Source organism: Mustela lutreola, chromosome 1, assembly GCF_030435805.1.
Source record: "Mustela lutreola isolate mMusLut2 chromosome 1, mMusLut2.pri, whole genome shotgun sequence".
Classification (NCBI taxonomy): Eukaryota; Metazoa; Chordata; class Mammalia; order Carnivora; family Mustelidae; genus Mustela; species Mustela lutreola.
Window position 1 is genome coordinate 285,440,938 of NC_081290.1, and position 27,430 is coordinate 285,468,367.

Here is a 27,430-nt window from a genome sequence, read left to right on the forward strand (position 1 = left end):
CAGGTCTCCCCATTCCACAGATGAAGAAGCGGAGTTCCAGAACATGCCACACTCGCTCCAAGTCACCCTTGGTCTGGGAACACAGCTTTAGGGGCTGCCCACCAGCTCCCGCAGCCTGGGGCAGGTAGGCAGAGCCAAGGCCATGCCCTAGGGGCAGGTGAGTTGCCAAAGACACAGGACTCCAGAATGGGTTTAACCCCGATGCTGGCCCTCAGTGGGTGACTGCATGTCCCCCTCCTGTGCCTCAGTGCCCCCACCTTTAGGATGGGGATCTAGTACTTCTGTGCTGGGGCTGAGCAGGGGGTTAGGTTAGTGCGTTAGGCACGAGGACAGCAGCCGGTACTGGACAGGCACTCTGTGTCAACTCTGAGGGCTGGAATCGGAACCCAGGGATATCATCCTGCTCGGGAGAGAGGGCCCTGGGTGCACTCAGGCCTGGGGCTCCCCTGCCTTCTGGGGTGACGTGGGGCAAGGTGCTAATAGGGACAGTCCCACCACACTGGCTGACTGGGTTTCCACGAGGCGAGTGCACAGTGTGAGCTGGGCGGGTTCACTGAGAATCCGTCCCAGCAGGTCTGGGCTGAGCCGCCACAACAGGCAGCTCACCGTGCCCAAATCCGGCTCCAAGCTTGCACCAGTGAACAATTCAGAAAAGGGACATCTGTGGGAAGGCCCTGTCTCCAGGGGGTGCCAGACATGCCCAGGGCCTGGGGCGCCCCTCCCCCCACCCACTGAGCACAGGCACGTTCGGAATTAACAGTGAGGCCCCAGGAAGGGCGCAGACACAGCAGACCCCAGACCCCGGTGTTAACCGTAAATGCTGATGAACATGAACCCCATCACGCGCGTCCCAGGAAGGCCCCCCAGGCGCGATGGCGGACAGGACACGACCTTCACAAATGGGGGGACACGGGTCTGAATGGAAGGTGGTCATTGCTTTAATTTGGGTCAGGATCCACACGGGGGCCCTGCAGCCCCGCCCACGGCGCGATCGCTGCCCGTCGCCTGGACATGATTGTTTACAAAAATAAATACGAAAAAGCAGCCACTCTCGAGTGATCGTGAGCTTAATCCGACCGCGAGGAAATGTGCAGAGACGTCCAGCCTACCTCCTAATTGCACCAAAAGGATCTGGAAGCACTTGGTTTGGTCTCAGAGGCAACAGGCAGGAGGGGCGGGCTGGGCGCGCCCTGCCACTCACATTTCCGAGTCCGCGTACATCCCGTTGATGAGATAGTCCACCTGCGTGTACTCCTTCTTCCTGTAGCTCTCGTAGGCCTGCAGGGCGAGCAGAACCACGACGACGACGAAGAGGGCCACCCCGAGGAAGAGCGCCGCCAGCAGGAAACCCTTGTTCACCAGAGACGGGCTGAGGGGCCTGGTGGTGACCACCACGTACTGGCCTTGGGTGCTGAGCGGGCACAGGTCTGTGGCTGACATCTTCGTGCTCCCGGGAGCCCCCGGCGTCGGGGCGGAGGACGCCGTGCCAGGAGGGGTTTCAGGCGGCACGTGCTCGGGTGTCCGGGCTGTCCCTGGCCCCGCAGCCCCAGGTGTTGATGGAGCAGGGCTCGGCCGGGTCGTGGGGGACGTGGCCTCCCCCTTGGGGGTCGGGCTGGTGGGGGGCACAGGTGATGGCGCTGAGCTGGTGGTCGGCTCCTGGGCATGGGCTGTGGTGGTGGTCCCTGCTGTGGTGGCCACGGGAGTCACGGATGGGCGGGTGGGCTCCGAGGCTGTGCTGGAGAGGGTGGGTGTGGGCCCTCTTGCTGTGTCAGCCGTGGGCCAGCCTGTTGATGCCTGGACGGCGGGGGCTTGTGTGGACACGTTAAGCACTTGGGAACCCGAGGTGGCCGTGGGACTGGCTGTGGAGTTGCCGGGGGTATGCTGGGAAGGGCTGTGTGTGCCCATCGGGGCGTGGGCAGTCATGACAGGCCCAGTGGTGGGCTGAGCACTGGTGGCCAGTGTCGTCAGAGCTGCTGTCCCTGGCAGTGGGCTGCCACTTGGCACCTGTGTGTGGGGGACACGGACGGCGGTGGAGGATGGGGTCCGCTGTGATGCCGCCGGGGCAGGGGGCTGGGGTGCCCTGGAGGCTACTTGTTCAGGGGAACCTTCCGTCCCCGCATCTGTCCTGAGTGTTCTACCTGCTGTGACTGCAGGAGAGCTGGCGTTGGCCACCGGGGTCCCTGTGGCCAATGGGACAGGAGAAGGGGTCACTGCGGTCATTATTCCGGATATTCCATTAAGGACTCTGGTAACTGTCATCACAGATACACTTTTCTTGGCTGGATTATCTGTCTGGTTGAGGACTAAGTGCCCTTAAAGTCAGAAAAGGGAGAAAAAAGATACCGTCACTTTCTGTCCTGTGCAGGGAGATGGCTCAGAGTGTCTTAGTTTGTGGCCTGTCAGTCTGGCCCGGGTGGCCTTTTGGCCTCAACCCCGTGAGAACGACGGAGGTGAATCGTGAACACGCTTCCCTCCTATCCTCCTGCGTGAGCACACGCAGCCTGCTGCCCCGCAGAGGGGCCCTCGGCACTTGGACGTAAGAACTCCCTCGTCCTCTGAACCCGAGCCCGTTGAAGGCTCAAGAACTTCTCTCTTGGGTCCAATTCCCAAAACATCAGTCAGAGGGAAAGTCTCACCTCAGAGGTGTGATTCACCATTAACAAAACCCATCACACCACATGCGCTTTAGAAACCAGATACATCATCAACAGACAGTCACATCGTAAAACAATTCTTGGCTTTCTGGAAGGATTTGTGGCAGGAATTCCGGGGATGGTCAGTGTGTGGCACAGAGCAGGAGTGTAATGAGATATATGATGTGTGAGCGGACGAATCCCCCAGTGAAGATGGGTTTTATAGGAGAAATTGTGCAGGGCCAAGCAAGTGGCCTTGTCAGGACTCAGAGCTCAGAGGCCCAGTCCCCTGGGAGCTTTCTCCCCAAGCTGGCCCTTGGCGGCTCTGGGGCTCGCAACTCGCTGGACTAGGCCTGCACATGTCCCGTGGGCTCAGGATGCTTCGGGATCACTGTTGGCCTGACCAGCAGTCACAGGGTTTTCTCACTTACGTGCATCCTGGGATGGCACTTGGCTCTCGGATAAGGACAAGGAGGAAATCCAAACGAGCACAAGGGCTGTCCACATCTTGTGGGTGAGCTAGGAGCCAGGCTGGGCAGTCCCTGGGGCTCCCAGCTGGCCGCTCCTCCGGCTGTTGGTGACTCCCTGCTGCTTGGCTGAAGGATCTGGTCAAGAAAGGTCTGGTCAGTAATGCACAGCCTCACCTGGGCCATGGGGCATGGTGGGGTGCCTGCCACGGAGGCTTCTAGAAGGTCCAGGCTGCAAACCGAGCTGAGTATTTTGACCAGGGCCTGGCACCCAGAACAGTGTGATACCTCTCATCCACGGCAATCTCGTGACCTGTCCCACACCTGTATTTGATGGGTTTAGAGACTCCTCGACCCACTTTCATTCTGTGTCTCAACCTTTGTAAGCACCCACTTTCCCACCCAGAGTTCCTAGTGTGAAAGAGCAGAAGAGCTGACCTCACCTTTCACATGGGAGATATCCTTTAGCTAGCCAGCCAACTAGCCCCCGTCCATCGTGTGTCACCCATTCACCCATTACCCACCCACCATCCATCCAATATTCCCCGAGTGCCTGCTCATGGGCCGGGCAATGCATGTAGAACAAAAAGACGAAAGCCACACAACTCTGTCCTCTAGGCAGCCTGCCATCCAGGAGGAAACACAGAAAAGAGGTCACTGCAAGCTTCTGCAAGCATAGAGGAGAGGCGTGACTCCGTGCCTGGAGCAGGCAGGGGATGGTGCACGGGAAGGCCTTGACATGTCAGTCGGAGGCTGGTCCTCTGTGTGGAGGCCCCAGAGGTGAGTGGGGGAGGCAGGGTGCTGTGGGGCCTAGGGGAGCCACTGAATTCTGGTGGGTGGAGAGGCGTGGCCAGGGAAGGCTTCCTGGGAAGGCGACAGGTGGGCCATGTTCTGAAGGATGGGTGGGATCCGCCTGGTGGGGAAGGTGTGGGGGAGGTGGGGGGAGAGCACAACAGGTGACAGCACCGGGGCCAGAGGCGGGGAGACAGCGTGCTGAGACCTGGGATCAGACCGGAGATTGGCGGACCACCACGGCGCAGCTGGGGTTTGCGGGGGCACCGAGGCCGGTGTGTCACCAGCACGGGAAGATGCTTGGGCAGGAGGGACAGATGAGGGGCAGGCGTGACAGGAGCCCAGTGAGGAGGCGGCAGGGGTAGCAGCACGGGCAGAAGGGGACAAGGCCGCAGGAGCCTGAAGGACTAGACCAGGGGGTGCCACTGCAAGAGACAGAGGTAGTAGCGACGACCTGGTCACCTAGCTATCTGCAGAAACTTCCAGAAATGCCACAACAGCTTGAGCCTCACCAAGAGGAGGACTGGGCCCAGCTAGACCTGGCTTCTCGAGCACACAGGGGTCTCTCCACCCTCACCCCGGGGCCCTCCAGTGTGCTGGTCGGCTGGTGTCCCTCACTGTAGGGGTGCACTGGGAAGCAGAGGGGCCCACTAGCCTTAAGAGTCCCATCACTTCACGCCCTCCTGGTCCTGGGTGGCCCCTAATCCTGTCCTGAGACCCGCGTGGCTGTCAGCAAGGTCCAGGTCCTCTCCAGACAATGATGCAGTCACACGCAGTCATGCTTGGTCCCATGACTAAACACCTCATTTGAAAACAAGCCTGTTGGGAGGAGGGCAGGCAATGGCCCAGGGGCTCCCGAGGGCACCGGCCCGCAGACACCCAAGGCCTTTGGTCTTTCCAGTGGCCCTTACCATGAAGCTCTTGAGTTGCACAGGAAGTCATGGAAGGCAGCACTCGAGTCACACTAAGTGAAAATGTCCTGATCGGCTCCTCAGCTGGCATGAGGACTCCCCACTACCCTCAGTGGCCCCACACCTAGGCGGCCCCTGGTGATCGGGCCAGGCTCACTGTCTTTCCACAAGCCCTGAGTCATGAATGAATCACCTTCATGCATCCCCATCCTGGCCCTGATCCGCATGCCACCCCACAGCTTCCAGAAAGATCCTTGGAACCCACAAAGATGATTCTGCCTCCACTGCCTCCACTCAGACCCCACACTATCCCAGGATAACCCCAAAACTCATTAACACGGCCAAGGAGGCCTTCAAAATCTGGCCCAGCTACCTCTGCCCCCCAGGCCCGGCCCCATGGGGCATGTGGAATTCCTGAAGTTTCTAGCCCTGCCCCAGGCTTAGCCACCAGTGTGCCCCAACAAGCCCATCTGGCCCTGCTAGGAGCTCCACCAAGCAGCCCCTGCGTGGCAGAGAGGGACATGTAGAGAGTGGCCGCCCGGTGGCTTTCTGGCTCCTGTGATCAGAGGGGACTGTGGGAAAGTAGCCCCACGACAGGAAAACGGTCCGTAAGGGCTCCTGGGAGCTTAGAGGTCTAGAGGACTCGGCCAGAAGCTACCAATCTGCGTCTTTTCTTTTCTTCTTCTAGGTTTTGTTTATTTATTTGACAGAGAGATAGAGCCAGAGAGGACAAGCGGGGGAGGGGTGGAGGAAGAGGGAGAAGCAGTTCTCTCTGCTGAGCAGAGAGCCCAGCGGGACTCGATCCCAGGACCCGGGGATCATGACCCGAGCTGAAAGCAGACGCCCAACCGACTGAGCCGCCCAGGCGCCCCCGCATCTGTTTTCTTGAGTGCAAAAGACATTCTTTGTTCTGACAGAAACAAGTAGGGGGCAGGGTGGGGAGAGAAGACACAGACCAATGCCACAGACGAAAGAACTGAAACTGGAAGGTTTCGGGAACAAAGAAGCCACACTCCCCATGAACTGAGGCCACGCAGCTGGCGCTCAGTGAATAAATGTATTTAAATGGCTCTTTCTTTGGCCGCTCACATCTACTGAATGTATTTAAAATGCTAGCACTGCCGGGCCCAACATGCTCCCTGCACGGCTCTGGGCTCCGCCGGGGGTGGGGAGGATGACGTGACCAGGCTTCCTGCATGCACCCCGGGCACCAGTGCCATCTGCTGCCCCCCTCGCTACAAATCTCCAGGCCAGAGTCAGCAAACTTTTTCTGTAAAGAGCTAGACAGCAAATATTTTAGATTTCATGGGCCATGCCGTCTCTGTCTCAGCTACACTTGTGAACGATGGGTGTGGCTGTGTCCCAATAAAACTTTATTTACAAAAACAGGCAGGAGGCGGGACTCGGCCCCCCGGCCATAGTTTGCCAACCCTGTTCTAGCACTGGAAGGAACTCCAGAGCGGATAATCGAGCTTAGGGAGAGAGGCACTGAGTCACAGTGCCGAATGGATTTCCTCCTTTTCTTTCAGCTCCTCATGCGGAACAGACATGGACTGGACTGTCTCGCTGGTGGTCAGGGGATAGACTCTGGCCTCTCTCCTCCCAGGATGACTGCTGCTAGGCGGCTCCTCACCCCCCAGCCCCAGCATCGGTGAGGGGCAAGCATTGCGAGATCTCAACACCAGGCCCAGAGGAAAGCTGCTGCGGTTTGGGAGCCTGTGTCACCAGAACAGCAGAGGGCCACAGAGGACCACGTGCTCCGAGCCCCTCCTATCTGTCCCTGCTCCTAGCCCCGCCCTCCTGGTCTACCTGGGAAGGGAAAACCGCTGTCCATGAAATGCCACAGAACAGGCCACTCTGGGCTCTGCTGTCTGTCCTTTTCCCCCACTTTGCAGCGAAGCCCTCGAGGGGCCCTCTCAATGGTGAGCAAGTGGACACTCACCGTGGACACTCACCAGACGCAGCTGCTCCGGGCAAGCTCCCACGCTGGGCCCTTGTCCTCCCTGGAGAGTGGCGGGCTTGGCACCGTGTGCTTGCGGGGCGAGGTCTGGCTTTGCAAGAGGTGAGAGCAGCCTCGAGGAGCACTTGCAGGCCACGGCATGCTTTGTGGCCACGTGGGACATGGGCAGATGCCCCGCTCTGGGAACAGACGCATCTACGGTTCAAAAAAGAGTAAATACTCCTTAGGTAAAGCAGAGGGGGGCAAAGCCTGGGGAGGAGGGATTCACTGGCAGAACAGCCTTAAAGAGACCGTTGTGCTGGGAGACTGACAATGTCTATTAGAACTTTCAATGTTGGGCATCTGGGTGGCTCAGGGGGTTAAAGCCTCTGCCTTTGGCTCAGGTCATGATCTCAGGGTCCTGGGATCGAGCCCCACATTGGGCTCCCTTCTCTCCCCACCCCTGCCTGCCTCTCTGCTTACTTGTGATCTCAAATAAATAAATAAAAATCTTAAAAAAAAAAAAAAACTTTCAATGCCAAGACTTGGCAATGGAGCGCTTTCTACTGCTGGAATTTCTTCCAGGGAAGCAAGTGGATGGATGTCTAAAGATGGAGGTCTAAAAGGATGTTCATCATGGTGTTATTTATAACAGCAAAACAACTGGTGTAGTTTTAGAAGATATGGCCCCACCCACATATCAAATACTATGGCAGCTGTTCAAAAAATATACAACTTCCGGGTGCCGGGGTGGCTCGGTCGGTGGAATGTGTGGCTCTTGGTCCCAGATTGTGAGTTCGAGCCCCACACTGGATACAAGGATTGCTTAAAAATAAAGTCTTAAAAAAAGATATAGCTTTCTCTTTATTGACATGGGCCACATGTACCAATAGATGAAAAAAAGCAGGTCATACAACAGTATATGCACCAGGATTCTCTTTTTATTTAAGCAGACATTTGTTGGGGCACCTGGGTGGCTCAGTCAGTTAAGCGTCTGCCTTTGGCTCAGGTCATGGTCCCGGGGTCCTGGGATTGAGCCCCATGTCGGGCTCCCTGCTCCGCGGAGAGCCTGCTTCTCCCTCTCCCACTTCCCCTGCTTGTGTTCCCTCTCTCGTTGTCCCTCTCACTGTCAGTTAAATAAAGAAAATCTTTAAAAAAATAAATAAGTAGACATTGGTTAAGGGATCTGGAGAGATTTACACCAGAGCGTTAGTGATAGTTATGCCTGGGGAACAAATTTACTGGTGATTTTCATTTTCCATCATTTTTTTTTTTCTTGCACAAGCATTTTGGAAAACATTTCGACCCATGAAGGAAAACGATATCTGATTTTCTTCAGGTATTTGAGCTGCAGGGGCAGAGAGGCACAGAGTAACCCTGCTGGATATAGTTTTTCACATGTAGATTTTAATGATTTAGAGAAACTCCATAATTTATGTATCAGGAACTTCATTCTTCTAGGAGCTAGCCACAACTTCAGAGGAATCAGGAGGACAGTTGTAATGCAAAGACAGTAACCAGCACAAATGTTTCTCTCCCTGGTGACTATTTAATGGAAACTTGGGAGATTAAGAAATAGCGCCTCACCTCCTTAGGAGGTGGGGATGGTGAGGACCCCCATGGGCTTACTCTCTAATACAAACTCCCACAGGTGTACACACAGACACACACACGCACACACACATGTGTGCAATCGCACACACAGTTACAAACACATGTGGGTGCACAGACGGAGCATGTTTCTAAGACTATGTCAAAGAAACTCCACAAGTTTCTCTAGAAACTTCTACCGGACACCATCACTGCTTATGTACTCCCAGCCCCTGGCGCTGGTGGTCACTCCTACAGAGATGGGAATTGGCCACCCATAGAGTCCAGAACAGGCCCCTCATTGGGCCGTGACTTCATCTGTCTGGAAGGTTCTGCCTTCACTTTCCAAAAGCACATTCTAAATGTCAAGATTCACGTGTGAGGACCTGCACTGATCTTTGTAAGCTGACTCACAATGGACAAACCATGAGCAAGATTTAAATGATACTCCGTCCTGCAAAGGCTTCCCAAAGCTTTAAGCGAGGGGCCGGCCAGTCATTCTCATTATTAGGGTGCAGGGAGACTAGGTAGCTCGAGGCCTCAGACTATAATAGATGGAAAGAAAAGAGACCACTGGTGCAAGAAGGGAATAAACAAGAAAGAATGAAGTTACTGTTAAATGGAAGACCCACAGGTGGAGAGACAGGGGCGGGGCTGCTGCTGGGATCCCCTCTTTTTCAGCGGTCAGCTCCCCACAAGTTCCGCTGGGGGGGAGCACCCCGAGCCAGGTGACCCTCCATTAGAAAGGCATCCCCGGACTGTGGCCCTAGGTGTCAACTTCCTGATCCTTATCTGGTCCATGATCTCATGATACCTTCCAATACCCCTTGTCTCTGAATTATTATGTTCCCAACCTTGGCTTGATTTTTTTTTAAGATTTTTAAAATTTATTTGAGAGAAAGAGAGAGCAAGAGCAGGGGGAGCTGCAGAGGGAGATGGAGGAAGCAGGCTCCCCACTGAGCCAGGGAGCCCAACATGGGGCTTGATCCCAGGACCCTGAGATCACTACTCAAGCGGAAAGCAGATGCTCAACGAATTGAGCCACCCAGTTACCCCTTGGCTTGAGTTTTACAAAAACTCTTTTAGGAACCTGTTACATGCTGATTACATGGCCGCAGACTCTGAATGGCTGGCTTCCTTCTCCTGGCCTAGATTGTTCCCAGGAGCTTATACAAGTAACCCTTAGGCTTGGTAAGGGATTATAGGTGTCACCCCCACATTCTATCAGTCCAGTAAGATCTAAATCAGCAGCAGCATGGCCTGGGCCCCTACCCCAAGCTGGACAAGCTTTATACAGCAAGGAGCAGGAAGTGCAGAAAACAAATACAGGGCAAACCCTAGATACCTAATCCCAGCACCTCACCTGGCTGAACTTTGGCAGCAGAACCCAAGGAACACAGGTGTGTGGTTTTGCATATACAGACATTGCCCTGTGGTCTAAAGGACGTGTCTTCGTGGCAGATGGGAACTGAAGTGGATATCATCCTAATTACCCTGCTTGCTTCTGTAAGTTTAAGTTCTGTAAGTTTCTGCACCTTTTTGTATCACAGCTAAATGCTGATCAAAGGCTAGTTTTCGCTGGCACTGTGGGCAAATCTGGCACTCCTTTGTCCATGAAGCAAGTCCTGACTATAGGTGGAAAATTCGTATTTTAAATATTTTCCTCACCGATTTCAGGGAAATTTTTAAAGATGCTTCCTCCGGGTGGTAAAAATAACTGCATGTTGGGATAGGCAGGTTTCTAAGCATGATGTTTATGTCTTATGGCAAACCATGTGGATGCTGATTCCGCCTCTCAGCCCGATCGTGAGCTGCACACAGTAAGCAGCCACCGGGCTCCCACGGGGGAGGGAGGCAGGCGGATGGAAAGGCACAACCCCTCCCAGGTGGAGGGCCTGGGGAAGGCCTGGGTCACCTAAAAAGCCAATTCTTTCTTGGAGGGCAGCACTCTGGGGCCCAGCCTTGCCCCGGGAAAACCTTTCAGTTCCCCGCGCATTTGGGAGTGTCCCGACTCTCCCACCCTCCGCTCCCAAACTCCAACGAGCCGGCCTCTCCCCGGGTTAGGGATACCCCCTGCAGCCCTCCTCCCCCCTCCGGCCTCTCGGTCTCCCATCGGTGCCCCACCTGACTCCCTCCGTTCCTTCCTCCCTCCTGGCCTCCTCGTCTTGCACCTGTGCCCCCACTGATCTTTGCCAGGTCGCCCTCCTGCCTCTTGTGCCCCCATTCAAGCCTCCTCCTGCCCCCACCTCCCTCCTTCGCTCGCAAGCCGGTTCAGGGAGCCGTGACAACAGCTCCCCGGCCGGCGGCGCGGGCCCCTTACCCGGGCGCGGCAGGCCTGCGGCGGCCGGGCGGCCGTCGGACGGCGGGGGAAGTACCCGCGGCCCGGCGTGGAGACGTGGCCGGCAGCGGAGCAGAGCACCGGAGCCAAGACTGCTCAAGGCAGCCGCCCCAGCTCGGGCCCCGCCCGGACCGCCCCGGAACTGACGTCACCGGAGGCGGGCTCGAGTGGGCGGGGCAGCCCCGCCCGGAGCAGGGAGGGGCCCGCGGTGCCAGGAGCCGCCGAAAGGGTGCCGGAAGCGAGGGGCGTGGTTGTCCTCAGGCTCCGCCCACCGCGGGGCGGCTCGGACTCCGTCGAGCTCGTGGCCGGAAGCGGCCGGGAGCCGCGGTTTCGGACTGGCGTGCGGCGGAAGTGGTGGTGCTGCGCCTCAGCAGCTGGCCTGTGGGAGCTCGGACGAACCCCGACAGCGCGCAGGGGCCCGAGCCCTGGGGTGGCCCTCAGTGCCGCCCTCCTCCCTCCCACTCAGCCCAGCCCCGGGGGGGTCCAGTCGGTAAGGAGTCGTGGGGGTGGTGGCCCCGCGCGGGGTTCCGTGTCTGACCTGCAGGTTCAGTGCCACAGCTCTGTGGGGGCTTCGTGCCTCTTTCACAGATGCAGAAGCGGAGACCCCGTGTCCGGCCGCTGTGAGACGCCGGGGAACGACGGGGCCGCGTGGAGCGCGAGGGAACGTGCGTAGCACCTGACCTAGACGGAGGCTGTGCGAATGACTGGTTGTGTCACCGAACCCCGCTCTGTGTAAAGCTCCCTCGGGACCCCCACGTGCGAAGGAAGCCTGTCTGCGAAGGCTGGTCTCCGAAGGCTTTATTTTCAGGCCGCCGTGTAGCCTGCCCTGGGGTCCTGGGGTCCTGGGCTGAGAGACGAAGCCAGGCGGTGTGCGGAGAGGAGGTCACCTCCCTGCTCAGAGCGCGGGGAGCGCCTGAAAGGCAGTCGAGAGCCGCCAGCCCCAGTTCGACCTCCTCCTTTCGAGTGGCGTAGAACTGCGCTGCGCACGCGAGTTCGCCGCGACCCAGGCCAGGTGCGGGGCGTCGCGAGGACAAGATGCTTTTGCTTTGAGTTTGCTCTGATCTCCCCAGCTCGCTCGCATCCAGCAAGGGCAGCGTCTGTGTTCAGGAGAAAATATCCCCAATGGCCGGTTGTAGTTCTGCGCCGGACTTCCTCAGAAGTCGGTTTCTGCGGCTGTTTTCCTCTTCGGTAAAATCAGGACGATTTTTACTGCTGAGGCTGAAATTAAAAAGGTAAAGGCACGCGCCTCCCTGAAGACCTCCTAGTCTAGGGAACGGTCTGTTGGGCCTCTGTCTGCTCTTGCAAGTCAAGTTTTATTGGGACACGGTTACACCTTTTATGTATCGTCTAGGCTTTTGCACCGCAAGGACAGAGTTGAATAATTGCAGTAAAAACTGTGTATGACCCACGACACCTGAAATACGTACTGCCTGGTCCTTTACAGAAAATATTTGCAAGCCCCCAGCCCAAGGTGTTACTAGAAAATGGTTTTCAGATGACAGTGGCACTATGTTGCCATGATGGTCCAGAAGACAGGGAAATTCATTCTCTTGTAGAGGAATCTTGCACCTTTCCAGTGAATTGGGGTTACCTGGAGCCTGGTGTCAAGCATAGCTCTGGGAACTGCATAGCTGCTTCTGCAGAGTATTATGAAGAGTAGAGAGCAGGGCTCTGCGCTGCTGTTGGTGGTAGTGGATTCCGTTAAGTGAAGGCTTTTCTCTCAGGGTACAGAAGATTTCCGGTGCTTTCTATGCAAAAGAGCTAATAATAAACTCAGAGCCCAGTGTTCTTAGTTGTTGAATTGCGTTATTATTTGAATATACTCCATGCTCTGGAGTAACCCTGCCTGGCTTCAAACTCCAGCTCCACTTTTTAGCTTGGGGACAGTGAGCGAGAGGTTTGGTCTTTCTGTGCCTCAGTTTTATCGTTACTCAGGGTAGTCCAGTTCAGCCAGGTTTCCATGAAGACCGAATTAGTGAATTCTGAACCATCACTCCTGGAGGAAAAAACATGAGCAAAAATTTCCCTTCATGCTCAGCCCTTCATTGTCATTATTAATTGAAGCTTCCTTTTTACTCCATAAACAGAAAATTAAGGACATAAAAATTATGAGAATTTGTAGACGAAAAAGACTGGTAATGATGAGGATAGAAATATAATTCTGTATGCATTATTGGGCTGATGTTCCTGACCCATCACTTATAGTGTTCAGAAATATTAAGTTTGGGGGCTCAGTGGGTTAAGCCTCTGCCTTCAGCTCAGGTCATGATCTCAGGGTCCTGGGATCAAGCCCCACATCGGGCTTTCTGCTTGGTGGGGAGCCTGCTTCTCCCTCTCTCTCTGCCTGCCTCTCTGTCTGCCTGTGATCTCTCTCTTTCTGTCAAATAAATAAATAAAATCTTAAAAAAAAAAATACTAAGTTTGGCAGTCTCCTAGCTAATTACCCAAAGGAAATGAAAACATATGCACCCACAAACACCTGCATGAAAATGTCTACAGCAACTTTATTCACAATTGCCAAAAGCCGGAAACACTCAAATGTCAATCAGTGGGTGAGAGGATATAACAATCAGTACATCTATATAATGGACTACTACTCAGCCATAGAAGGCAGAATTACTGTTAATAGTCACCAACACTGAAGAATCTCAAAAGCATTATGCTAAGAGAAACCAACGAGACAAAAGAAACTATTGTTGAGGAAGGTCATTGAGAGGACGTGAGCTTCGGTTGAACTGTGAGCTGGAGCCCGGCACTCAGAGGCTACTCAGCTTCTGTCCTTGGAATGTGGGTTCTGCTTGCCTTTCCCTCTCCCAGCGGCTGCTGCAAGGATATAGGCTTGAGATAGTGACATGATGTTGAGAATACCTGCACGTTTATGGTCCTGAACCTGAGATATAATTAACTACCTCAAATGTCTAAAAGAGTCGACTTAAAAGTCAATTAAAAGGGGCGCCTGGGTGGCTCAGTGGGGTACAACCTCTGCCTTCGGCTTGGGTCATGATCTCAGGGTCCTGGAATTGAGCACCACATCGGGCTCTCTGCTCAGCAGGGAGCCTGCTTCCCTTCCTCTCTCTCTGCCTACTTGTGATCTCTGTCAGATAAATAAGTAAAATCTTTTAAAAAAAAAAAAAAGTCAGTTAAAAGCTATAAGAACAAAAAAAAATTTGTAAGAGCAAGTCAATCATCTGTCTGGATGCAAAATAAATACACAACAGTAGATTTCTTGTATACCAACAGTAACAAGCTAAAAATTTTTTATAATTAATTAATTAATTAATTAATTAAAAGTAGGCTCCACACCCAATGGTGGGGCTTGAACTAATGATGCCAAAATCAAGAGTCCTATGCTTTACCTACTGAGCCAGCCAGGCACCCTTAAAAAAATTTTAACATCCGTTACTCTGATAACAAAATTATAAAATACCTAGGGATACATTAGTAGAAACATTCAGGACTTACACAGGCTTTCTGATTTGCTTTATACGGAGAACTTAAACTTGAGTAAGCGAAGAGGTGCATCACGTTTCTGGACTGAAAAATGAAATCTCATAAGATGTCAATTTTCCCAAGTTAATCCACAGGTTTAATGCAATTTTTTAAAGATTATTTATTTATTCATTTGCCAGAGAAATAGAGGTCACAAGTAGGCAGAGAGGCAGGCAGAGGGAGAGGGGAAAGCAGGCTCCCTGCCGAGCAGAGAGCCCGATGCGGGGCTTGATCCCAGGATCCGGAGACCATGACCTGAGCTGAAAGAAGGGGCTTAACCCACTGAGCCACTCAGGTGCCCAGGTTTAAAGCAATTATTTAAAAAAAAAAAAAATCCAAATCCTCATTTTGTTTTCTTTTCTATTGAGAAAATAATTCTAACGTTTGGGCAGCCTGCTGGCTCAGTCAGTAGAGCACGTGACTCTAGATGTCAGGGTCATGAGTTCAAGCCCCATGTTGGGCGTAGAGGCTACCTAAAAAGGCCCCATGCCTTGAAAAATGCACATGAAGTTGCTTCTGTTCCTCAGACGAGCCACCCTCTTCCGCTCCTGGGCACTGCCTTCTACCAACCTCCGCATCCCACCTCTGATGGCATCAGGCCACTGTCATCCCCCATCCCTCCTTTGATATCATCAAGGGGGCTTCCATGGTTTGTGCTGCTCTGATTCAGAGTCCTATCTGAATTATTGCACGGGTCCATTTGTTACTTGAACCACAATATCAGGACCCTGCATTCATGTGCAGAGGCTCCCCACTCTTGAGCCATCCTTCCAGCTATCCAACCTCATTACTCCCACTGCACCTGCCCATGAGCCTCCCCCTACCTGTAGCCCGTTCCCCTCTCTGCTTTCTTGCTCTTTGCCCTGCCATCCTCCAGCTGGGATTCTGCGATCCAACAAGCAAGTCACTCTAATGCAACAACTTCAACTTCTGTGTTCTTCAGCTTGCCCATATGGCAACACCATGTCCCTGGATGAGTCCAGCGGTCTACCTCTTTCCTGCCTACACCTGGGTGCTGAAGAAGACCCGTGGTGTCCAGCCTTGGCAGGGCCCTCTGGGCTGCCAGAACTCCCACACTTTCCTGGGAGGCCCTTTGCTTCTACTTCCTTCCACCCTCTTCAAAGCCCCATACTCCCCCTCTCCACTGGCACACAGGCAGGCCTGGCCCACAGCCACCCTTTCCTTCTCCCTTCCTATTAAGATGGAAGAGGAGTTCCCTCCTGTGGAAGATGATCTCCTCACCTGATATCCAGTGTTTTTTTTAAAACTCAGGACTGCCAGCCAACAATTCCCCTTCCATCTGATGTACTTGTCCCTCTCTACTGGCATCTTCCCATTAACACTCTAACACTTGGGTTCTCATCTAACTTCCTGAGTTGGATATTTATTCTGTTAATGCTCCACCCTGTCTTTTTTTCTAAGATATGTGTATGAGACTAAAAATGCCTTCTCTGTACCCCACAGTTTGGGGATATAGTATTCTTATTATTTTTCTCGTTCAAAGTTTTTCTCAATTCCTGTCTGAATTATTCCTTGTATTCATTTGTTACTTGAATGTGTGTGTCTTTATTTCCCAGCAAATAGGGATTTTCCAACTTTTTGTTTCATTTTGGTTTCTAATTAGTTGTGCTGCGGTCAGAGAGAATGTGCTGTAGTATATCATCCCTTGAGATTTGCTGGAACTGCTTTATGGGCCAGGATATGGTCACTTTGCACAAATGTTCTGAGTGTGCCTGAAAAAAAATGTGTGATCTTCATTGCTCTATACCCATAAATCAAGCTGTTCGCTATTTATGTTTTCCAAATCTATATCCTTACCAATTCTTTGTCTACTTGTTCTGTCAATTAGTGAGAGAGAAGGGCTAACCTATCCTGTGAATTACAGCTTTTCCATTTCTCTTTGGTGTTCTATCCATTTTTGCTTTACTTACGAAAAGGCTGTGTTATTAGGTGCATATCAGTTTATTTTCAAGTCTTTATTTATTTATTTATTTATTTGAGAGGGAGAAAGCATGAGCAGGAGAAGGGGCAGAAGGGGAGGGAGGAAGACTCTACAGGTGATTCCATACCAAGCCGGAACCCAGTGCAGGGCTCAAACCGTTGACAGTAAGATCATGACCCAGGAAAGGAGCCTGCTCTAAGTCAGACTTGCAGGCAGCCACACTGAGATCTCTAGCAACAATGCAGGAAGGTAAACATCACTCTCGCAACAACCAGCCCGGTATGGCCAGGATTTTATTAACAACTGCCCATCTCCATAATTTTTGTCCCTGCTTTCACTGAAGGCCAACCACGGGAAGCCAAGTATGCTCCCCTTGCCAGTCACATAGGACAACCCACTTCTAGGCAGTCTGCCTACAACTTCCCAGGCCAGCAGCCTCCAATCAGGGCACACGTGGAGCCTTCCCTTCCCCACAATAGAACCGTCCCGCCCTTCAGCCTGCCTGAGTTTCTGCTAACCACGAGCGATGGTGGTTGACTTCTTTGCTGTAGCAAGCTTGACTCAGTAGCCTCAGCTTGTTTCGTTTGGGCGGTCTTCGTTTACTTCCATGCTTACTGTTCAACTCTTTCCCTACAGCAGAAGTGACCCTCTTTGGGGGCTGCAGAGTGTTCCTGTCCACCACATGGGCCCCTCAGTTTGCAGCTGGGAAAGGACAGTGTCCTGCCCAGCACAGCTCTGCGGAGGGCCTGGCTTGCTGAGTGCTTTGCAGCCAGGTCCCTCGAACAAAGGCTCCCTTTTCGTCCACTACGTGTGGACTTTCTGCTGCCCAAGAGACACATTTGCAGTTAGGTTCCTGGAAGTCAGACTCGGAGATGCCTGGGGTTCGAGTGCAAGAGGTTTATCACGCAGGTTTTTGGGACAGACACCCATGGGGAAGTGCAGGATGCAGAAATAGACCAAAGAAGCCTCTGGACTGAGATGGGGCCAGAGCAGAGCCTCAGGTCATTCTACAGGGTTCTCTGCAGGGGGACGAGGGGCTGGGCCTGAGTCTTTATGCCCCGACATCAGCCAGTCATTGAACGCAGCTGCCCCAGGAAGGGGCCGTGACCTTGGGACAGGCAGCTTCCATTGTCCAAGATCAAGTTCAGGAGAGGGACTCCACTGAGAGCAGCTGGCTGCCCTCGATCCAAGCCACCAGGGAACAAGTGCTTCAGTCCCAGGGGAGGAAGGGTGGGTGGGTGGGGTCTGTCAGGGTACACTGCAGAACCCTAGAGCCTGCCCTATCAGAAGCCAGAGGAACCTGCATATTTGCACTGGCGAAGAAATCAATGGCAGTCGGCTTGTGGACTTCAGTGCCTCCAGAGAGTGAGGGCAAGCCAAACAAGGGGGCTCCCACGGAGTCAGAGCTCACAGAAGAGCCTGGGAGAGTCTAATAGGAGCCTCACAGTGGGCGCACATAGGCCATATACAGTTTCCCCAAACCAAAAAGACATCATTTCCAACATTAACAATTCAAAAGAGGAAATATGAAAAAACAATAGTCACAGGTGAGAACCTTCTGAAAGATCAGATGGAAAGCCGAGAGCAGAAAGCAAAATTATAGTGAAAATGGAAATTGACACGAAAGAGAGCAGAGATCTGCAAGTCAGATCTAGAAGGCCTCTGCTGCAAAGGATGGAACTTCCAGAAGGGAAAGGGAGTTAGTAATGGGGTAGGGATGACAGGAGTAACAGCGCTGGCCCCACCAGCCTGCGAAGAACTGCGAAGAATATGGGGAGGTGCCCAGGACATAGTATCAGGTGGAAAAAAAAAAAAAAAAAGATAAAAACTGCATATAAAATGCAATTACTCTTTTGTATTTCATGAATTCCATGTGATTGTATTTCCAGTTTAAAAATGTAAAGAACAGGGGCGCCTGGGTGGCTCAGTGGGTTAAAGCCTCTGCCTTCGGCTTGGGTCATGATCCCAGGGTCCTGGGATCGAGCCCCGCATCGGGCTCTCTGCTCAGCAGGGAGCTTGCTTCCTCCTCTCTCTCTTCCTGCCTCTCTGCCTACTTGTGATCTCTGTCAAGTAAATAAATAAAATCTTTAAAAAAAAATGTAAAGAACAAAATAAAAGATGCAGTTAAAAGAAGAATGTAAAAATATGTATAAATGTAGGGGGAAAGTGGTTAAATCATCCTCTTTCTCTCTCTCCCTCTCTCTCTTTTTAGCTGAAATGATTAAACAGCTAGAAAGCCCAAGACAATCAACATAATAATAATAAAAAAAAAAGATGCACCTTGCCCTTGATCTTGGTTTCTTTTTTTTTTTAATTTTTTAAAAGCTTTTTTTTTTGAATTTATTAATTTGACAGAAATCACAAGTAGACGGAGAGGCAGCCAGAGAGAGAGAGAGAGAGTTAGGGAAGCAGGCTCCCTGCTGAGCAGAGAGCCTGATGCGGGACTCGATCCCAGGACCCTGAGATCATGACCTGAGCCGAAGGCAGCAGCTTAAACCACTGAGCCACCCAGGCGCCCCCCTTGATCTTGGTTTCTAAATACCCTTCTTTTTTTTTTTTTTTCTTTTAAGTAGGCTCCACATGTAGCATGGAGCCCAACACAAAGTTTGAACTCATGACTCTGAGATCAAGACCAGAGTTGAGATCAAGAGTCAGATGCTTAACCCATTGAGCCACCCAGGTGCCCCTAAAAACCACTCTTTGTAAAAGGAACAAGGTTCCCTGGAGAACTGGTGAAGTGATTGACTCTAGGGCTGGGCAGGGAATATGCCAGATAATCCCAAAGGACCTTTAGAGTCAACAAGTAGGGAAATGCTGAAAAGAATACAAATAATTGGGGCGCCTGGGTGGCTCAGTGGGTTAAAGCCTCTGCCTTTGGCTCAGGTCATGATCCCAGGGTCCTGGGATCGAGCCCCGCATCGGGCTCTCTGCTCAGCGGGGAGCCTGCTTCTCCCTCTCTCTCTGCCTGCTTCTCTGCCTACTTGTGATCTCTGTCTGTCAAATTAATAAATAAAATCTTTAAAAATAAAAAAAGAATACAAATAATTATACAGTGCCCCTAATGGAGGGTGTTTGTCAAAGGAGCACAGGAGCCCACTGAAGGGGTTTCCAGTGACTGCAGCTGAAGAAATTTGAGCAAGAAAACAAATAAAATAGTATTGAACTAAGCCCTAAGTATAAAATAAATACCCACAAGTGATATAAATAAATGTCTGGTACGTACATAGGAGCGGGCCATGGGGGGCAGGAGTTCAGTGTCCTATGCAGAAGAATTCTTTTTTTTTTTTTAATTAAGATTATTTATTTATTTATTGACAGACAGAGATCACAAGTAGGCAGAGAGGCAGGCGGTGGGGGTGGGTAGGTTTCCTGCTGAGCAGAGAGCCTGATATGGGGCTCGATCCCAGGACCCTGAGATCATGACCAGAGCTGAAGGCAGAGGCTTAACCCATTGAGCCACCCAGGCGCCCCACAGAATTGTAAATAACATATATAGATGGCCACTGTTGGGGAGGTGGAGCACCTCGTCCTTCCTTCTCTGTGGGCTGCCCCGAGGGATTTCCTTCCAAAAAGCACAGTGTGGAAACGAAGTGAGTAACTTTGCTATGAGGAAATCTCACACACACCTCAGGCTGTCAAGGTCATCATGAACGGTGGTAAGCCAGTCATGTTGACGTTTCCTTCGTGTGATGTGATGAACCTCTGTGACCTGATGAACCTCTGTGACCTTCCTCCTCCAAGCCCCTAAACCCTGTCTAATCATGAGGGGAAAGACTACAAAGGAGAGATATTCTACATACAGACTTGTGACCAGTGCTCCTGGAAAATGTCCAGGTGAGCCAAAGCAAGGACAGTCTGAGAGACTGTTCCAGCCCAGATAAGCCTATGAAGAGAGGATTAGATGTGAGGTGACATCCCACAGGGGCTCCTGGAACGGAAAAAGAACAGGTAGAACTACGGAAATCTGGGGATGCCTGGGTGGCTCAGTCGGTTAGGTATCAGACTTTTTTTTAAAGATTTTATTTATTTGTCAGAGAGAGAGAGGGAAAGAGAGAGAGAGCACACAAGTAGGGGGAGCGGCAGGCAGAGGGAGAAGCAGGCTCCTCACTGAGCAAGGAGTCCAATGAAGGGAGGACTTGATCCCGGTTACTTGGGATCATGACCTGAGCCGAAGGCAGATGCTTAGGAAGTAATACACAGACATATTGGAAAAGAAAGAGTAAAACTCTCCCTCTTTGGTAGCAATATGATTAAATAGAAAGCCCAAGGTAGAAAAATTTTAAAATTAGGCTCAGTGGGTGGCTCAGTGGGTTAAAGCCTCTGCCTTCTGCTCGGGTCATGATCCCAGGGTCCTGGGATAGAGTCCTGCATCGGGCTCTCTGCTCGGCAGGGAGCCTGCTTCTCCGTCTCTCTCTGCCTCCCTCTCTGCCTGCTTGTGGTCTCTGTCTGTCAAATAAATAAATAAATAATCTTAAAAAAAAAATAAAGTAATTAAAATACAGGGGCGCCTAGGTGGTTCAGCTGGTTAAGCATCTGACTCCTGATTTTGACTCAGGTCACGATCTCAAGGTCATGAGATCCAGCCCCCTGTCGGGCTCCATGCTGGGCGTGGAGTCTGCTTGGGATTCTCTCTGCCCCTTCCCACCCTGCAGGTGTGCATCTTCTCTCTATATAAATAAATAAGTAAATAAATTTAAAAATTAAAATAAAAAATAAGATGAAACAGACTTAGTACTCAGATCTTGGTTTCTAAATACCATTCTCTCATCCAAGGAGCCAGGACTTCTGGGAGAACCGATGATTTTAGCTCTGGGGCAGGGAAAATTGAAGATGGTCCCGGAATGTTTATGGGGCCAGACATTAGGGAAGCACGGGGGGGGGGGGCGGGTGGCGGCTCACGTTCGTTACAGGGACAGGAGCCAAGTACAGAGCTCCCATGACCAGCACTGCAACAGCTGGGCTCACAAAATAAAGAAGGGCAGTATGTGATTAGGACCCAAAGAATAAACCCGATACCCGTGGGTCCACACTCATCTACACAAGTGAGAAAAACGAAGAAACCCACAACGCTGTCCTATGGTTTCTCAGGCTCACGTGGCTTCCTCCCACACACACAGCGGACGTTACCACTACTGCGTACATTTATTTTGTTTTAACCAAATGTTTCCCACTTTTGTTGCCTCCCTTTCCCCTAAGAACGTGTTTAAGCACCGTCTTTTCTGAGGGTGCACTGGCGAACTCTCTTCGTAATGTCTGAAAACGGTTTTCCTTGCCTCCAAGCTCTAAGATGGTTGTGCTGGGTCTGGGATGCACCGTGCAGGTGTTTCCGCTCTGAGGCCCTCCCCCGATGCTGCCCCCCACCCCACTGCCGGGCTGGTGGGCACTGGCCCATGTGCATTCTCCCTTCCCTCTGGCCACCTTTGGGAGCTCTTTCTTCTGTCCTGAGGTCTCGCTGTTGGGGAGGGGGCAGAGGACCCATTGCTTGTCCTGCTTCTGTGTGTTCCTGCCCCGCTCTCCTGGGCAGCTTCCTCCAGGAGGGCCACCAGCCGGACACCTTGCCACGATAGGCTTCCCTGGCACTCGAGGGTGGGTTTCCAGGAAGTGCTGCTGGCACCACACCTCGGTGACCTCTCCAGCATCTTCTGCCCTCTTGGGTGAGGAGGGCTGGATCTCTGCCTGGTCTCTGCCTGGGGATCATCTTTGCTGGGCCCTTTGTCTCAGTCCTTGTATCTGCTGCTCCTGTGTTCTTTGGAACCTCTTGCTCCCCCATCCCCCTCACTCCCCTCCCTGTTATTTTTTCTTTAGCATAAACTTTCCTTGTTCAATGACTATGTGATTTCTGTCTCTTGACTGGGCCTGAATGTGTCTAGGTGTGGATTTCTTCATTTCTTTTCCTTTCTTTTTTAAAAAAATCCTGTTTGCTGGGCACCTGGTGGCTCAGTCAGTTAAGCATCTGCCTTTGGTTCAGGTCATGATCCTGGGGTCCTGGGATCGAGCCCTGCATTAGGCTCCCTCCTCAGCGGGGAGACTGCTTCCCCATCTGCTTCTCTCCCCGCTCATGCTCTCTCATTCTCTCTCACATAAACCAATCATAAATTAATAACATCTAAAAATAAACATGTAGGGAACACATTTATTATTAAAAATAATATATAAAAATATAAATATAAAATATTTTAATAAAATTATATAAAATATATAAATAATATAAAAATAATAAAATGAGGATGCCTGGGTGGCTCAGTCGGTTAAGTGTCTGCCTTCAGCTCAGGCCATGATCCTAGGGCTCTGGGATCAAGCCCCACTTCAGGCTCCTTGCCCAGTGGGGAACCTCCTTCTCCTTCTGCCTGCTTCTCCCCCTGCATGTGCTCTCCCTTCCTCCCCACCCCCAACAAATAAGTAAATAAAATCTGAAAAAATAAAATAAAAGAAATAAAATTCCTGCTTGGGATTCCCTGGGTTTTCTGACTCTGAGGACTTCGGGTCTGCGATCACTCCTTTAAACTTCTGCAAACTCTGAACCATTAGCCCAATGAGTAGAGCCTCTGCCCCTCTGTGGCTTTTCCTTCTTCAGGCTGGTGCTCTGCGAGGTCTTCTTACCTGCCCCCCAGCCCTGTGTCCCTTCCTCTCGTTTACAAAAATCTTTGTTGAGCTGTAATTCACATACAACACAGGTCACCTATTTCAAGCAAAGAATACGATAGTTTTTCATACGTTCACAGGGTTGTGCAACCATCCCTTCAACTGACGCTAGAACATTTCATCACCCTGAGAAGAAACCCCACGGCCATCAGCAGCCGCTCTCCATCCTCCCATCCCCCCACTCTTGGCAACCTTTAACCTGCTTTGTGTCTGCGGATTTGCCTCTCCCGGCTGTTTCAAATAAACGGAATCATGCACCATGTGGTCTTTTGTGCCTGCCTTCTTTCCTTCAGCATAACAGTTTCGAGATTCCTCCCTGTTTTATTGCCAAATAATATCCCCTTGTATCGATAAATGGCATTCTGGATTTAAAGATACAATATTGATACATAATCATTTGGGTCGCTTCTACTTTGGGGCTATCAGGAATAACCCCGCTGCAAAATTTCATGTGCACGATTTCATGTAGATTTTTCCCTTCATTTCTCTTGAGTAGATGCCTGGGAACGTGGTAGTGCTGGGTATAACCTCTGGAGGATCTTCCAGAGTGTTTTCCGGTAGAAACAGCATAGAACACACCATTGCACGTTCCCACCAGAAACATGGAGCTAACTTCCTTTTTACCTGTTTGTCTCTCTGACTTCACTCCAGGCAATCTCTCCCATCTGTCTCCACATCACTCACCACTCCTGTCACATCCTTAACCTGGCCCCTAGGTTCCCAGCTGCAATAATAATTTTTATTTCTGGAATCCTAGTCCTTTTAATATTAAATATTAATATTAATTAAATATTAAATATTAAATCCTAGAATACTAGTCCTTATTTAGTCCTTTTCTGTAATTTCTCTGAAAATATGATGGTTTCTTGCTTCTTTGTCATACTTTCAATATCCTGATTTTTTTTTAAAGGATTTTATTTATTTTATTTTATTTTTATTTTTATTTTTTTAAAGATTTTATTTATTTATATTTGACAGAGAGAAATCACAAGTAGATGGAGAGGCAGGCAGAGAGAGAGAGAGGGAAGCAGGCTCCCTGCTGAGCAGAGAGCCTGATGCGGGACTCGATCCCAGGACCCTGAGATCATGACCTGAGCCGAAGGCAGCAGCTTAACCCACTGAGCCACCCAGGCGCCCGAGGATTTTATTTATTTTATTTGACAGATAGAGATCACAAGTAGGCAGAGAGGCAGGCAGAGAGAAAGGGAAGAGGAAGCAGGCTCCCTGCCAAGCAGAGAGCCCGATGCGGGGCTCGATCCCAGGACCCTGGGATCATGACCTGAGCCGAAGGCAGAGGCTTTAACCCACTGAACCACCCAGGCGCCCCCTGTTTTCTTTTTTTTAAAGATTTTATTTATTTATTGAGAGACAAGAGCACGTGAGCAGGGGGAGGGGCAGAGGGAGAGAGAAAATCTGAAGCAGGCTCCCCACTCAGCACAGAGCCCTACGTGAGGCTCGATCTCACGACCCTGAGATCATGACCTGAGCCAAAATCAAGAGACAGATGCTTAACTGACTGACCACCCAGGCACCCCCCCCCCCATTTTATTTTTTCAAACAATCAAAGAGGATTTTTTTTTTTATGGTTCGCGACTAAACTTCCTCTGGAACTTGAGGGTCTGCAGCCCTCACAGCTCTGGACCACAGTTTGCTCTTCTTGCTGGCACTTGCTCATGGTTGCTCATTTCCCCGACGTGCTCCGTGCACTCCTTTGCTTCATTGGCGGGAAGCCTCTGTGGGTTTGGTCTGAAACGCATTTGCTCCTGAGTTCCTTTGCTTTGTCAGGCTCTGTGGAGCAGTACCGATGGGGACCGATTTATTTATTTATTTATTTATTTATTTATAAAAGATTTTATTTCTTTATTTGACAGGCAGAGATCAGTAGTAGGCAGAGAGGCAGGCAGAGAGAGAAGCAGAAGCAGGCTCCCTGCTGAGCAGAGAGCCTGATGTGGGACTTGATCCCAGGACCCTGAGATCATGACCTGAGCCGAAGGCAGAGGCTTAACCCACTGAGCCACCCAGGCGCCCTTCTCCGTGTGGTTTTGAAGCAAATTCTAGACACTAGGTTCTTTCATCTGAATACTTGGGTACGAGTCTCCAAACAATGATAGCTCTTTAAAAAATAGAGCTGCAACATCTGTATTCACATACCAAAAATTTTGAATAATAATTCCCTAGTATCATCAGTGTTTACATTCCTGCTATAATCAGGGCTCAACTTGCCCGTTGTCTCAAAAATATGAATATGGCTTTCTTTTTACGTCTGGCCAGGAAGATGTCCCCTACTGTCCTACCAACTCCACCATGCCTTAAAAAAAGTTTTCAAAAATTAATATCATTTCAGTATTTTTACATGTTCTGTATCAAGAGGTGCCCTCTGGATACAGCCTGTCATTCTGCCAGAAACAGAAGCTTCTGACCACAATTTTGCAGTAAAAATGTCATCGCAGGGGCACCAGGCTGGCTCAGTCGGATGAGCCTGTGACTCTTAAGTTGGAACCCCGTGTTGGGTGTAGAGATCATGTAAAAATGAACTTAAAAAAAAAAGTAATCTCTGAGGTACCGGGATGGCTTGGTTGGTTGGGCGACAGACTTTGGCTCGGGTCGTGATCCTGGGATCCCAGGATGGAGTCCTGCATTGGGCTCCTTGCTCAGCAGGGAGTCTCCTTCTCCCTCTGGACCCCCCCACCATGTTTTCTCTCTCTCTCTCTCTCAAATACATTAATAAGAATCTTTAAAAAAAAAAGTCATCTCCACATATATGCTTAGAAACAAAAAGACTGGAAGGAAATAAAGAACAATGGTAACAGTGCTGAGAGCTCTGTCTGAAGATTCTGTAGGATTTTTGTTATCCTCTTTATCCCTTCCCATCTGCAGTGAGCATGAATGAATTCTATAAGCAGAATACAGAATAAGTCCCATTAACCTAATGGAAGCCATAGGCCTGCCTCCGAAGCTGGGCTCCTCTCTCTCTGACTTTTAGCCTCATGGACACTAGCCTTACTGTAATGATCACAGGGCTGCCCCAGCCCATTTGCATGTTCCTCAGCCTACTGGGGCTACAAAGGGATTGGGGGGGAATCCCAACTGCATCCCTCCCCCACCTGCCCATTGTCTTGCCCTTGGCTGAGGATCCTGAGCCAGCAGGGAGGGGGCAGGGCAGGCTAACAGTGGAGCTGCCTAGAGTTTTTCCTCAGACATCTGGCAAACGTGCCCAGGGCAGGCATGAGGAAGGACAACCCTCAAAGTGTCCGTGGCAGCTGCTCACCTTGGTTGAGGGGATTTGGAAGGATATCAACCTCCCTGGCCCTGCAGAGGTCACTTGAACAGCCTTTAGTGAAAGTTTCGGGACTTGGGAGGCACTGCCCCACCCCCATAAATCCCCTCTCCTGGGATCCTTGGTAAGGCTGGCTGGGCTCCAGACGGGGTGCTCAGCCTCTCTGAGCCTGTTGTCTTATCACAAGATGGAGATACCAGAGTCCACCTGGGGGGGGTGGTGATATGGAGGCTCAGTGGCTGTTATGGGTCTCCAGATGTGTCGGTCCCCAGTGTGGGCTGAGGAACAAGGTGCCCTGCTTGTGAAGGTTATGGGCAGACCAGGGAGACTTGGAGTGGCTCTGTCCTGAAGGGCACCTACCCAGGTGTTAGGAGACTCCATCCAGCCTAGGTGCCCAGGACCTCTCCTCCCAGCACATGCTGGAAGCCCAGCCAACAGGTAGCATTTTATGTGTGTTGGTGGTGGTGGTGGTTTTTTTTTCCTTCTCTGCTCTCTCTCTGTCTCTCTCTCTTTTTTTTTTTCTGGAGCATTCTTTCTGCCACACCCCTTTAGTAACTAATGGGAACCTTAGGCTTTCAGGCAAGACTTTTCCAGGTCTGGCTACCTGGTGATCTCAGTCCCCAACACAGCCCAGCCAGCGATACGATTACCTCCATTAGCACAGACTAGAAAACTGAGGACCCCAGGGAGGAGGGTTCAACAGCCTGCCCAAGCAGGCATTCCATCAGTGTCCACCGATCAGCGAGCCCGCGTTCTTTCCTCTTATCATGACAGCATCTGGTGTGCTGTGGTTTCTTCGGCGGGGGTGGGGGTGGGGGGGTGGGGGGGATCCGCCTTCGCAAGAGCGGTTCCGCTGGTTCCCCCAGCGGCCGGAAGAGCCAGGCCGGGCAGGAGGCTGCTGCCCCCTCCTGGCCGCATGGCTGACTGCAGGCCAGGGGACCCGGAGCGCCCAGAGCCCCGGGATTCCTTGGTCAGCCCTCCCTGGCCCCGGCTGCTTCTCTGCAGAAAGGACGCAGAGCCTTGTGGAGAGGAGAAATAACGGAGTCTGCAGCCCCATCCCTTGGTCACTGAGGAACCTCAGTCAAGTCACCCACCTTGGCCCTGGCCTCAGTTTCCCCCTCTGCAAAATGGGCATAAATAAGTGAGACCTTCCTTGCTCCGCGGGGCTCCTGGATAGCTCGCCCTGCAGCCTCTGGCACAGGGAGATCATGGAGAAGGCTTGAGGTCCGCTTCCTCCTCGCAGGGACAAAACAGGACCATACAAAGTCTGCAGAGTTTTGTTGACTGAAAGCCAGGGGCCGCCCATCAAAGGCGCTCGGTGCCCTTGTCCACTGCCCGCTGTGATCTTTGGTCAGAGAATCACAGGAAAACAGGAAGGACATGTGATCCTGGCCTGGGAGAGGACACTGG

The 27,430-nt window shown here is 51.6% G+C and overlaps 1 protein-coding gene and 1 long non-coding RNA gene across 3 annotated transcripts; one reads left to right on the top strand and one right to left on the bottom strand.

Moving 5' to 3' along the window:
• Nucleotides 1-916: 916 nt before the first annotated feature.
• C1H11orf24 (chromosome 1 C11orf24 homolog) lies at nt 917-10,813 on the bottom strand. 2 transcript variants are annotated; one of them, XM_059149794.1, is made up of 4 exons: nt 10,653-10,813; nt 6,759-6,958; nt 3,065-3,238; nt 917-2,312 (listed from the first exon to the last, which is right to left on the bottom strand). In XM_059149794.1, exons 3-4 carry the CDS (start codon nt 3,138-3,140, stop codon nt 1,198-1,200), a joined length of 1,191 nt encoding a protein of 396 aa, XP_059005777.1. In that variant the 5' UTR covers nt 3,141-3,238; nt 6,759-6,958; nt 10,653-10,813; the 3' UTR covers nt 917-1,197. The 2 variants fall into 2 exon arrangements, with proteins under 2 accessions (XP_059005777.1, XP_059005784.1); XM_059149801.1 differs by having other exon boundaries at nt 6,746-6,958.
• Nucleotides 10,814-10,879: 66 nt separating this feature from the next.
• On the top strand, nt 10,880-12,458 carry LOC131816806 (uncharacterized). Its single transcript, XR_009348193.1, has 2 exons — nt 10,880-11,160; nt 11,259-12,458. It is a non-coding gene; the product is annotated as an uncharacterized LOC131816806 (long non-coding RNA).
• Nucleotides 12,459-27,430: the final 14,972 nt, after the last annotated feature.

Excerpts from the sequence above, each read along its gene's own strand:
- C1H11orf24 (XM_059149794.1), bottom strand. The coding sequence starts at position 3,140 with ATGTGGACAGCCCTTGTGCTCGTTTGGATTTCCTCCTTGTCCTTATCC. Across the intron at positions 2,313-3,064 it reads AGTGCCATCCCAGGATGCAC|GGCACTTAGTCCTCAACCAG; the intron begins GTAAGTGAGAAA and ends TCTGACTTTAAG.